Source organism: Melanotaenia boesemani, chromosome 14 (assembly GCF_017639745.1).
Source record: "Melanotaenia boesemani isolate fMelBoe1 chromosome 14, fMelBoe1.pri, whole genome shotgun sequence".
Classification (NCBI taxonomy): Eukaryota; Metazoa; Chordata; class Actinopteri; order Atheriniformes; family Melanotaeniidae; genus Melanotaenia; species Melanotaenia boesemani.
In genome coordinates this window covers 21794894-21808898 of record NC_055695.1, presented here as the reverse complement: position 1 = coordinate 21808898, position 14005 = coordinate 21794894, and the positions used below count along the sequence as shown (strand labels likewise).

Genomic DNA, 14005 nt, shown 5'->3' with positions numbered 1-14005 from the left:
GTCAGATTACTTTCGGAGGCACTCTGTTCTTTGTCATCTGGTTAGTACACTGTCTGCCACAGACATTCACATTAGAACATGCAACCGTTTTTGAAAATCACACTTGGCTGATGCTGAATCCAGATACCTGCAAGACAGGTATTAAACAGACTGATGCACATGCTGAGGATTATTAGTCTTTGTAGGGGTTAATCTCAGATGTCGAGGCTCGTTCAGGAGTAGATCTGCTGCTCCCCACCCTCTTTACTCATCCTTCATGGCTCACTCCCACCATTGCACACTCCCACTGTTGGTCTGCTATCCAGACAGGAGATATTATTAGTTAGGGGGGGGGGCACAGTCTTACTGAATTACCACACAGTGGATCTCACCATCCAGTTACAACCTAGTAATTAAGATTAAGGGATTTAGAGGGTTTGCTGTCTGTGATGTTTATTTAAACCTGTTGATAAGCAGATCAGAGTAATACATTTGTGGCTTGTGGCTATTCTTTATCATTTGATGATGATTGGTCTCTTAGTATTTTTCATACAGGGGGCAAGATGATATTGTTTACATTGAAGCTCACTGAAGGTCATCTTAAGACTATAGTTGGAAATAATTTTCCGTATGATCCACTTTCTGCTTAACTGGTCTATAAAATGCCAAGAGCCAAAGGTGATGACTTTAAGTTTTATCATGTTCAACCACAAGTCAAAACTAAAGGATTTTTTTTATCACATTAATGTGAAACATGAAAAAAAGTTGCAAATTCTAATAAATTTAAAGCGAGTGTAACGATTTAACTTAAACAAATAATTAGATTTTTAAATAAATGTTATATTTGAATTATATTATAAATTGACTTGATCAAAATAGTCATTATTATCAATACCTATTGAGTAATGAAAATCTGATATTTGTGCTGCAGCAATACACTCAAACTACTTCCAACTACTAAACAAACTAATGACCAACACAACTCTTATTTATAGAAGATAAACCTGCAATGACATGTTATGATGACTACCAATTTTAGAACCCATGCATCCCACATTCACATCACACCTTAATGATCCCTGATTGCTTCCTGGTTTTACAGTGCAATCATTTCTTAGAGCGATCAGTGTAAAGAGGCAGCTGCAGGCGGAAAACTCTTTTGAACTTGGTTCAGGAGTTTGGCAACAGTTGACCTTTGACTGGCGACGGCAGCGGTCAAAGGTGTCCGTCACTGCTCTGTATGTTTGTTTGTGCTCAGACAGACAAACATTCAGATGCTTAAATTTCTGAAGCACTACACGAGCTTAGACAGAAACGTGTGACAGACTTGATTATTTTACTATTTTGTGAAAACTGACATTGGAAAACTATTATACAAACCTGTAAACAACAAAAAGATGAATGCAGTGTTTCTGCTAAGTGAAGTTTTTAGTAGCTATCAACATTTTTGAAGATTTTTATTGTTTTTTTTTTTAAATAACTGCTATGCTGACAGAGTGTAAAGTAAAAAGTGCTTCCACTCACATGCTTACACTGCACAGTGGTTTTTTTCATATAAGTGATTTACACAGTTGAAGCTGCAAGTCAAGCATGTGCCTCTGTGAGTTGCACAGGCCTAAGTTTAGTGTCCTTGGCTGAATATGTCAGCCTTTCCTGCACACACACACACACACACACACACACATACACAGACACATACTCACCCGTTCCCTTTGAAAGCATGTTCACCTCGCCAGTCATTCCCTTGCAGGCATCCCAGCAGCTGACTGTCCATGTGCCTCTGTTCCCCCCTGTGTATTGCTGCCTTGAGGACTTTCAGCATTTGTCTTTGATATAGTCTCAAACATGCAGGTTACGTTCTAGACAGTTCGTGTCTGTACCCACACAGGAAATGTAAACATTCAGATTTCAAAGAGGACAGCAGCTCATGACTATTCTCATTATCAATGCAGTGGTTATTATAAATTAGACATCTAATATGCAGATGTCAAGAAATAGTGAAAGATTGTTATAGCTCAGGTTTAGCAGTCTAAATTCAGTATTGAATGTATTACTTTGCTTGTTGCTAGCCACATTCATTTATCTTAATAAATAAAAATGATAATGTTCTTGCCCATTCAAATGCAATATTTTGAGTCTGTGTACATTAATGATTGTAGACCAATGCTTTTAGTTCTGATCAGGTCTGTCCTCTTGTTATTGATTCTAAGAACATGAATAAATAGTAGACACATTGTTTTGCAGAGTCTGCAAGTTTGAAATTATTCATACTATAAGTTTGAAGTAGTTCAATACTAATAAATACTGTCATAGTTCAGTAAATTAGACAGAAAAAGAAAATCATTAATTGTAGTTATTTATAAGCCAGTTGATAGTACATTGGAATATCCTGATTGTGACAGCCCTAACTTTTCTATTTGCAACTTCTCTACCTCACCAACTTGCCATTTCCATTTTAATACCCTCAACTTGTCATCTTGCTTTTAATGTCAACATGAGAATGCTGCCAGCCTACTGGTGTGATGATATCTCTGTCACTCCTACTCAGCCCTGGAATAGAATAGATCCTATGAACCCTAAAAGAAATTTACTATTTACATAAAGAGAAGGGTCAATGCCAGAATTAGGCCCAGGACATGCTGTACAGTGGTCATCTATTACATAAGCTTGCTTATTGCATAAACTTGCACTCTAGAAATATTGGGACTATCATAGTTATATTGAAATCTAGGAATCTCTTTTTATAGTAGCTAATGATGCATGAAGCTTGACTTTGGTATGTATGTATTTAATTAGGGATTAAAATATGATTTAGGGTGCTTTGATTCAATTATTAAACGATTATCAGGATTTTCATTGCATCTTTTTTTTTTTTTTACCCATTCAGGAATTTTTTCTCCCTCCGTGGCTACTTCATGCTCCTAAATCCGTTCAATATCCATTAATTCAAGTAATCAAACAAACATATCTCCACTCCCTTTTATTTATGTCAAACCATACATTTATCCAACACATATCAAACATATTTTACATGGAATCTACAGGAAAAATGTTAGCAATAGTTAGGAGCAACAACAGGTGTTCTGTCAATTTGGAATAGCTTGTCAGAATAGCTACCCATGATTAAAGCATAGCACAGAAAGCTGCAAATGACCCATCAATTCAGCACCACTGACTGCTCAGAAATTGCGTTGGTATACGATCGACTGTGATGCCACAAAATAGTTTAATGTATTGTAAAAATAACATTGCTCAAGTGCTTCTCTTGTATGACTAACTTTAGGAGAAATGCATTTAAATTTTTTCTATTAATCTTTTTGCAAGTGAGGTCATAGTGTCGTTTAAACACGTATTGTAGCATTGACTTATTAGCATTCAGTGCATTCTCCTAAACTGTGTGAGATTGAACATGTAAAGACATAAAACACTATTTAAAATAAAATATTAAATATCATTGTAACCTATCTATCAAAACAGCATACATATCTATACTGTTTTAAAAAGCAGTCTAAACCGACAGACAAGGCTGTGGTTTGCTATTCTGACAACGTATGTCAAACCGACTCCTCCTCCAACCTGGGTCGGGAACACATGAGATGCTGCTGCATGTTGTAGTATTACAATTATATTTTATTTAGACTTTAAACAACTTACATAAGGAGTAAGTCTTGTCCAGTCCATAAAAAAAATGCTTCCAAATGCTAGCCTTTAAGCCGGATAAGTAAATCTTATGCTCTGTAACAGTGATTGAAGGGCTAGCTGCTGCCTTCTTGTAGCTCTGTTGTTTACTGTTTGCCATCCGTCCCCTTAATATGTCTCACCACTTTTATGTTCTTAACACATTTTGCAGCTGTGTTACTGCCATTTAATTGTTAAAAAAAATTATTGATTTTTAACATTTACCAGATGTAATGGAATTGGCACGTGTCGCATCGATTAAAATCGATTAAATAGTGAATCGGCCCACCTCTATATTTAATGCAGTAGTTTTGTGTCCAGTCATCTCAGTGGGACAGAGAGAGTTATTTTTGTCTGCAAAAGTCCATTCACGGGGGCTGGAGAAAGTGTGTGGGTTAAAAACAAAGGGGAGTGGATGCAAAAGTCTCAGTCCTAAACAGGAAGTTGCACAACATTTGTTCCTGGGCTTACGGAGTTGAACTTAATGTCCAGCTGTGCCATGCAAAAAGTGCTGTATTCAACTAGGCAGACATTTTCCATCAGTTTCACTCAATCTTTCACCCTGTAAACAGTTGTCATTGCTAGAAGTCTTAATTTCCTCTAAACTGAATTTAATCCTGTAATATCGAACAGAAAAGATATTGGCGCAATGCCAACAGAGATCAAGTATCAGAAAAACATTTCAAAACGATTGCACATTTTTGTTTTATTTATTTATTTATTTTTCTTGTAACTTTCAAAACAGCCCGAACACAGAAATCACCTTAAATAACTTTGCATGCTAAACAATCCCAACACTGTTTGTGAGCAAGCAGTTATTTCTTGGAGCTACACAAAGAAACACGTCTTTGTTAGCAGCTCCAAGGACAACTCCTGCCTCTGGGAAAATAACATGCATGGAGACTACTTTGAGTGTCAAACTTTAGATCAAACAAGAACAAAAAGCAACATATTTATTTCAAGTCTTAATGACAAAAAAACCAAAAAAAAAAACAAATCAAAACAACAACAAAAACGAACAAACAAACAACAAAAAAAAAAAATTAAGTAAATCCAACAGAAGATCTACACATTTACTATTTGAGTCAGGTGTGTTGTAGCAGGGACACATTGAAAACCTGCAGGACTGCGGCCCTCGTAGGACAGAATTAAGAAGCCCTGATATATAGTATATAAAATAAGAATGCTCTTCCATTTCATTAAGAAAATCATGTTGATAAAATTGCAGCATTACTTGTGTAATAAAGTCATCTTCAAATAATTGTACTTGTGTTTTATTTGTGTTACCCTGGCATCATGCCACGTGCCTTTACTCATACTAACATACACAGAGGAATGTGGCATTTAACTAAGACCAGTGGCACTGTGCCGAGTATCAAACTGTGTATGTGTGCAATGGTGGTAATGGTGATGGTGGTGTTTGAGTGGGTGTAGGGTGGTTCAGCAGTCTTCTGCCAGCTGATTTACATGTTTACATGCTCATGATGGCATGTCGCTGTTCATCAGCAACATTTTGCTCAAGAACACACAGTTTTGTTCATTTCTTAGAGTCAACAACATCAGTCCAGAGAAGCAATGCTGTACTTTGATGGCCTGTGGCATGTGCATTAATTATGTTTACTGTACATGTTTGTTTTAGCATGTATGTACTGCATGTGTATGATGATATTTGCTAGAATTTGTTTTGCTCACAGCTACAACACATGCATGAAATTACACACCATGCCCTGTTACACAGCTGACTGACGGCTTTTCTAAGTAGGTCATCTATGTAAATGCCAGCCTGTCAGTTTACATCAATAGATGCAAAGCAAAGTCAGCACCCTGTGACCAAAATCAGATGGGCTTCATACTGTGGAGCCGTACTTACACAACGCTAACAGAATAAAAGGTGCATGCTGTATTATTGGTCAACAGTATGTTCTCAGGTGGCTGTTGATCCGTGTTTGATCCTTTTGACCGTGCTTGTTGTTAAATAAACTTTTGCAGCCATTTGTTTTCACCTGCTTAACTACCACTATTTTAAAGTGTGGAGGTTTTCAGTTAGCTTGATTTGATTCAGGGGTAGGCAACTCCTGTCTTTGAAAGCTGCAGTTCTGCTGGTTTTAGATGTTTCCCTAACACACACAATTCAAATTAAATGGATCCAACACCTAATCAAGTTCTGTTCAATGACTCATTATTTTAAACCGGTGTGACGAAACACATCTACATCTAAAACTTGTAGGACTACAATAAGATTGGAGTTGCCTACTTCCGATTTAAACAGAAACAGGACCCTAAATCAAGTTAGGGTGTTCTGTGTCTGATTAAATAGTAAATTAGCAAATCCTTGCCATCTGTTTCACTTTTAAAGAAGTTAAAACATCAGTGTTTTTTATTGGTTGTAACACCAAATGCATTATCATTTATTTTCAATGCAGTTAAAAAATATTAATAAAGTTAATAAGTGAGTTTGTAAGTAATTCATGAGGTCAGTGTAAGCAGAGGGGTTATGATGCGTTATGTTAGCTTTGTTTTGCCTCATAGATATGTAAGCAACACCTTTGACAATATGCTGTTTAACAAAACACCACCACCAACCACAGTGTTCAAGGTTGCCTTTCACACAGTATCAGTGTATACTAATGGCTGCATTCATCACAATGGCAGATTGTCTGTTATAGGTGTTTGATTGTCCAGGTGTCTGAGCAGCTCAGAACCTGGTGTAAATTTGTTTGACTTGCTTTTTCTTTTTTAACACTCTTCTTTCTCCTCTAGACTCTACAGGGCCGATGAGTGCAGCCCACACACATCCTCCTTCTATGGGTAGCATGGTGGGCCACCCGTCAGTCATCAGCACCTCGAGGCCCTTGCCATCTCCCATGTCCACCTTGGGCTCACCAATGAATGGACTTGCATCTCCTTATTCTGTCATCACATCGTCTCTGGGATCGCCCTCTGTATCGCTGCCGTCTACTCCCAACATGAACTTTGGACCACTCAGCAGTCCACAGGTAAGAATATATGTGGGTGTTTGATGGTTATTTGATAGCATCAGAGCGTCTAAAAATGGTTTCCCACTAGTAGCTTGAATTTACTGTATTTAGGATGTTTTTATTTGTAAACAAAATGTTCTAATATATCCTCCTGATTTTCATGTTTTCCTCGCCATGTATGTTCAAAGCTGCCTCTTCTGTGAAAAAAAAACTATTCAGAACAAAATTTAGAACCACTAGAAACTGTAGTTCAAAGAGCTGAAGAGTTCGAGTTACAGGCGGCAATTAAACTAACCCGCTACATGTGCACTGAACTCTCATGTTCATCGGTTGATCATGTGCCTTCCATTCTTGGAATCTTGTACAGATAGGAGGTTGAGCGTTAGGCATATCCACTGTGATTGAATCGCATATCTTGGCTTTGCTGTCTCCCCTACCCTTCAGTTGACCTTTAAACCCTTCTTCCTAAAGGTCATCTCTGAGTCCTGAATTACTACTCTCATGCAAGGGGACATGAAACCCAAAAGCACTATCGACCTTTTAATAGATAACTGGAGGACAGGGAAGACAGGCTGAAAGAAACCCAATTTTCCTGCTTTCTCCTTTTTCTGCTCGTCTGGCTTTGCTTATGCTGTTATTATAATACCAGAGCTGTGTGTGATCCTAATTTCTGTTTGAGGTTGAATCTTTTCAGGTTCAGGTTCAGGGACACCAGCTCACACAACACTGCAGTTCTTCATGTGGCCCAGTTGACCACTAGAAAGAGGCTAATAGAAATGCCTGAAGTGGTCAGTAGGATGAACTACAAACCCCATAAGGCTCAGTGCTTTTGACGATCAGCTGCACTTACAGAATAACACATTCTTACACCCATATGCCGCTTCAATGGCTGAATTGAGGCCAGGGCTGCAGGGCACAGGAGCCAATGATATATACTACTTCAGATCTGGCCCTGTAAGGAGAGTCTGGTTGATGTGGAACAATAATCTTTCCTCTACTTAACGAAACTATCATTTCCAATAATATACTGGACGATACTAACAATGTCACCCAGTAACCTGACATGTTTTTCATGGGAGAAATGGAGTTAAAGTGGGCTAAAAGCAACAGCATCTGTGAGTGGGTTTTACAATTATTTAACAAATCAAAAATATTAACAAAGTTAGTTGTGTTTTCTAAAACCCAAAAGCCTTGGAAATACAAGGTTTGTACCTATCAGAAGCTATAAGCAAATTTAAAGTTTTAGCTATACATACATCCTGATTATTGCTTTTGAGACTTATTTTGTACGTTACATGTAAAGTACTATTCTAAACATATATGTCACTGTGTAGTTCTGTTAATTAACGGGTTAATTGTGAGAATTACAAAATACTTATCCAGTTACTGTTGGATTTAGTTATAAAAGAAGCGCAGCAACAGAAGGTGCATTCTTTTGGTATGTGATAGTGTAGGCCAATAAAAGACAAAAGATGGAATATGTTGTTTATTTTACATAAGTATTTAAAATAACCTGGGCAAATTTGCTGGTCCTTCAAAAATGGTTCAAAACTAATTAATCAAACCTTTATGTCTTCAGTTTTTCCATTCAGTCTAAATACAAACAGCAAACAACAAATAATTCTGTGTGTACCACACTTATATGGCCCTAAGTAAGCAAAGGACAGAGTTCTCTGAGAAGCTCAGTAAGAAATACACCACACCAGCATGTTAAAGGTAAAAGCTTTAAGACCATCTCCAGGTAGATTCATATTTTTGTCACAACAAATTGCAACTATTATTAAAAAGTATAAAGTCTGTGGGACTGTAGCCAACTTCCCAGGATGTGGCTGCAAGAGAAAATGTAACCCTACGTTGATCAGAAGGATAGTTTTGAAATAGAGCCAAGGAAAACATCTAAAGGCTTCAGAGTCAAGGCATGTCACTTTCTGATTATCCCATCCACTGGCTTTCAAACAGCAATGGGGTGCGTGGAAGAAGACCCAGGAGAACTCTACTGTTTGAAGAACAGTGCCAGACTTAATATTCTTAAGATGCATTTTGACAACCCATGAAGTTTCTGGGAGAAAGGCCTGATGAGATAAAACAGGGATTTTTTTAACATAACATCAGTGACATGGAGTGTCAAATAGTGTTCATAGAGAGGAAAATTAAGCTTTCAAAAGGCTCCTCATGCTGAGTCTGGCATGGGGAGCCTTAAATCTGTGCAGGATACAATGAAGTTTCAAGACTATCAAGGCTTAAGGCTTTCTGGAGAGAAACATATTGCCAGTGTCAGAAAGGTCAGCTTCAGTCTCATCCTCCAACAGGATTTTGATCCAAAACACACAGCTAACAGCACCCATGAATGGCTAAAATGCAGTGTGAAGAGAGTACCCTCCAAACTTAACCCAAACTAAATTATTAAATCAGGAAGGGTTGAATAAAAAAATCTAAACCAGTCTTATTTGTTCTAAATACAAAACAAATAATCTCATTTTGTCAGTGAGGATCTTTTTTTTTTTTTTTTTTTTTTTTTTTTTAATCGAAAGGTACCAACAAATTTGTCCTTGTGTTATATAATTTACAACATCACATTGATTAATGGCTCTCAACAGTTTTGCCTCTGCCTATGAGTTTTTAGGTAATATGAGCTTCATATTTGTTTACATTTGGGGCTGGAACTAGTAGTTAATTTCATTAGCAGTTAATGAGTTAAAGATTTTAAAACCCAACAGATGATTAATGATTAAATCTCCCCATTCTGTTTTCATTTATAACCTCAACAGTAGCTTTAAAACTTATGTTAAATCTGTTAAATGTGTTGTACTTTTTTTTCCCTCCAACCTTAAACGTTCATTTTACAGATACAAGAGATTTGCACTTCACAGTGGAGCTCAGTAAAGGCTTAGATAAGCCATGCATTTATGAAGTGGAATGCTCTTCATACCATGTGCTGAATAAAGAATGTATGATGCATCAATAATCCATATGTAGTGCTTGTAGCCCTTTTCTGCAGCAGTTTGTTGGATGTTTAAAACATCATCTCATCTGAACAGGAGCTTAAAAAGACTTACTTTTTCAGTCTATGTGAAATTAATTATTTGTCACAACAATATTGTACACTGAAGAGGAATTGCTGCCCTCCACTGACTCACCGATGAGCGAGTATGTAGAGGCTGATGTCTCTTTTAAGTGTGAGTATCCACCTCTAGGCCATCCACAGTAGGAGAGGGTTGCCATCACATAGAAGCCATCGTATTCAGAGAAAACTAAAGAAAACTAACGAAGTGTCTTGCATCCTTTCCTCAGTTGTAATGTCCAAGTTCAACCTGCCATTGGAGGATATTCAGAGTACACATTGTAAATAAATGATAGGAAGAGCCTGAGGTGACTCTGGGAAGGATGTTCTATAAGCCACACTGCATCAAATATATAGGGCACGGGGGTGCATGTAGGTCACTCGTCACTCCAGCTGTTTTAAGAATGTTTGCACACAAACAAACAAAAATACAGGACACAAATATGCCGTCTACTTGGTTCTTATCAATGGGAGAGGCTCGTGATGATAAGGGGCAGAAAATATACTGAAGTCAAAGGAAATCTAACATTTTGCTCTGCCTTTAAGCTAATCCTCATGTAAAGGGCTTTAGTCCTGAGCGAGTCTGATGGGACTCAACAATGTCATATTGTAGCAAGAGTAATCAGTCACATTCATTTAAGTGTGAGTTATGAAAGTACCTTAGATATTACTGTAAATAGCTGATGAATTTTCCTATGACATTATTGGCAAATATAATTAAATTTACATTAATTTTAAGTTTATTATAGTTTATTGTGTATGTACATTTCCCTCATAATCACATGTGAGGCTCTTACATCAGTGGCCTCTGTTGCCGGCTTTGAGAACTGCACCAGCTGCACACGTTATTCTTCTCTTTTGCCTCCCTTGTCACCAAAGCCTGTATGACAAGCCTCACACAGAGGCCTCAGCCCTGCCCACTGACTGAGCATGTGATCATATGCTGAGACACTTTCACAACAAAGTGTGTGGGTGGGGAGAAAAGAAAATTATGATCTAGCGGAAGATGAAGTGAGAAAATAGGGGAAGGGAGAGAGTGTCATGAGGCTGCGGAACACTTTTAGCTTCCTCCGTACTTCCTCCTCTGCTCTGTTATGCTCAGATCTGGCCACCTCAGCTTAAACTCTTTGTTCTCTCTTCTGTCTTCCCATCATTCTCAGATGAACTCTATGAACAGTGTTAGCAGCTCGGAGGACATCAAGCCTCCACCAGGCCTACAGAATCTAGGAAACATCAACTACCAGTGTACAAGCCCAGGGGGAATGTCAAAGCACATCTGTGCCATTTGTGGGGATCGCTCCTCAGGTAATGTTGAAGGGTAAGGATGGATGGAGGATAAGGTCAGGCAGATATATTGACACCCCCACTCACTACAAATACACACACACACACACACCAATAATACACTGTAGAGCATTTAATCAGGTTTTTTTTTTTTTTTACTGTTGTCTTCCTTCTGCAAAAATCTCTATTTCATTGTCAGTATATTTATGATAGGAACATGTTTTCAGTCAAACCAAAGATGAATCCAAATAGAGATTTACAGGATTCCCTGTATTGGTGGCTGGAAGCAGGACTGATGTGGTGTGTGTTTATATTCCACAGGAAAGCACTATGGTGTGTACAGCTGCGAAGGCTGCAAGGGCTTCTTCAAGAGGACGGTCCGTAAAGATCTCACCTACACTTGTCGAGACAGCAAGGAGTGCCTGATTGACAAGCGCCAGCGAAACCGCTGCCAGTACTGTCGCTACCAGAAGTGCCTGGCCATGGGCATGAAAAGAGAAGGTGTGTTTGTGTGCGAGAACATCTTTCAAGCATTTACTTATAACTAGTAAATTGGATATTTTTATGTTTTAAATCATTAATTTAGTAAAAACCTTCTAGCAATCACTACTAGCCACCAAGGAGGGAATGTGTAGTTGTTTAGTTTGCAAACTGTAAACCTGAAAGTCTTTGTACTTGCTGACACAGGATGTCTCACAAGGGGTTTTTGACCTTAAATGTTTGTGTGCATATATAGCTGTGCAGGAAGAAAGGCAGCGTGGGAAGGAGCGTGGGGAGAATGAGGTGGAATCCACCAGCGGTTTCAATGAAGACATGCCTGTAGACAAAATCCTGGACGCTGAGTTAGCTGTGGAACCTAAAACAGAGACGTACAGCGAAGGCAGCCCCGGGAACTCTGTAAGGACCCCTGTCACTTAGCATGGTGTGGTCTAAACCCACAAACTACTCTTTGTTTTTATTGTGAGACTTGGCAGCCCCTAACAGACATCCTCCTACTATGTTCTTAAGAAGTACTGTGATGTTATGGTAATCTAATTGAAAACTTTGGCTTCAATTGAAGTAATTCTAAACTATTTTAAACTGAATAAATGGAGACTGATCAGTCAAAGTGAAAATAAGTACAAAAAAAAATCAGGTTTAATTGTTCGCTAATAAAAGATTAACATAAGCTCAGCAGCTTTGGGATTCATGAATCATAAACTTCAAACATGATCTATTGAAACAGTCACCAAGTATATAAAAATTAAGTTTCAGAATCTTAAGAAAAGCAGCAGTCCTCTAAAATGTTTGGGGTGTATCTGCTGAGGAATCCAATTGACAGGTCTCAGACCAGCTTAAAGAAATCGCTCTAACAAGTTAAATGGGGCACAGTTGATTTTAACTAAATCAAACTGTTTCAATGTGATACCACAAATGTTCACAATGAAATATTTGGCTACTCTCCAGCTTTAGACTAAGTTACCAAAATTGTTTAACCCATTAAAGCCTGAATTTATTTGCAATTACATAAAAACAAAATGAATACAGGAAAAAATCTGGAATCAAAAGAAAGAGACTGGAATAAGATAAAAATTAAATTTTTAATAAATTAATAACAATTAACAAATAAAGACAAATACATAAATATGAGCTAATAAAAGCAAATAAATAAATACAATAAATTTGTTAGATAAAAATAACTAAAATGTACGCAGGCAAGAAGGTTGATTCTGTAACTTAAATTCACACTGCAGTCATTTCTTGCCAAAGATATTGTTTAGCTATTGTTACGATGAGCTGGAGAGCCAGTTTGGATAAGACAAACTGTGTTAGCGGTGCATGTCTTAATCCTTGCTGTCTGCAGTGAAAGTTTTTCAAACTGCTTAATCAAAAACAAGGCAGGTATTAGTAGTGATCCTCGACTCTGTTATAGTAACTCTACAAAAATCAACAAAGCAAGCATCCGCTTACTCCTTTGGCACAGTTAACTCTATGCTGTGGTGTTTAATCATAACCAAATTAAAAATAGTGTGTAACTTACAAGTACACAAGTATGCAGACATGCAGTCCCTGTATGATACGGTTAACTTGGCAATTTAATCCAAGAAGGATTAATCTGATTTTCTAAGCTGGTGTATCTTCTCTAACATCTGTAGTTCCACATTTAAACTCTTAACCAACTAAATCTAGTTCTCCTTCATCTCCGAATTCCTCTGCAGTTTACTTAGGCAGCCTAAGTTCTGCAAAATCTAACATTCAAGAAAGACACATTTCTGTTGTAAAGGCAGAACAGACGCACAGCTAGATGGTATGGTTGGCTCAGTAGAGGCTAAATGCATCATAGTAGATCAATTTTTAATATTGCAGTGTTAGGGGCAGGGTCAGCATTCACCCACCCTAAGTACCCACTCACTGTCAGACCAGACTTGTAAATCTTGAACAGAAAATTGATTGAAAATTCCAAACAACACCCAATGCACAATTAGATTACAACATGGTTTCTCTGCCTTTTTAGAAAGAATTGTCAAACATATTTATTATGTTTTAATAGAAATCTTTTTTGTTTTGTGTCATTTGTCATTTGTAAGGCACGTTTGGATTTATACTGTAAGTTTTTTACAGTCCTGCACTCTGTCTGTCACTCAACATGTGAGATTCAAGACTGCTGCAGCTTTCACAACTCAGAATAAATTGCTGGTTATCCAAAAATAGCCACAGTTGCACCTGCTCACTGAATGTTGTAACAACGACTTGATGTCACTGAGGAAGCTTTACAGCACAGTTATTCACTGTATTGTTATGGCATTTCCCTCCTTATTCCTCTCCAGACCAATGACCCTGTCACCAATATCTGCCAAGCAGCAGACAAGCAGCTCTTCACCTTGGTTGAATGGGCCAAAAGAATCCCGCATTTCTCCGAACTCCCTCTGGATGACCAGGTCATCCTACTACGAGCAGGTAGGCACACAAACACAAGCTTGTGGATGCAGTATAAATGTATGTGTATAGAGAAAGGTTAATTATAAACACATGCAGCACATTATCC

The 14005-nt window shown here is 37.8% G+C and overlaps 1 protein-coding gene across 2 annotated transcripts in view; it reads left to right on the top strand.

The window, feature by feature from the left end:
• The window catches only part of rxrgb (retinoid X receptor, gamma b), a 35262-nt gene that overhangs the window by 16925 nt on the left and 4332 nt on the right, over positions 1-14005 (top strand). For both annotated transcript variants that reach the window (XM_042006524.1, XM_042006523.1), the window contains exons 2-6: positions 6418-6653; positions 10857-11001; positions 11302-11481; positions 11717-11877; positions 13788-13917. In XM_042006524.1, the coding sequence (XP_041862458.1) occupies positions 6418-6653; positions 10857-11001; positions 11302-11481; positions 11717-11877; positions 13788-13917 (852 nt within the window). The remainder of the gene's footprint in view (positions 1-6417; positions 6654-10856; positions 11002-11301; positions 11482-11716; positions 11878-13787; positions 13918-14005) is intronic.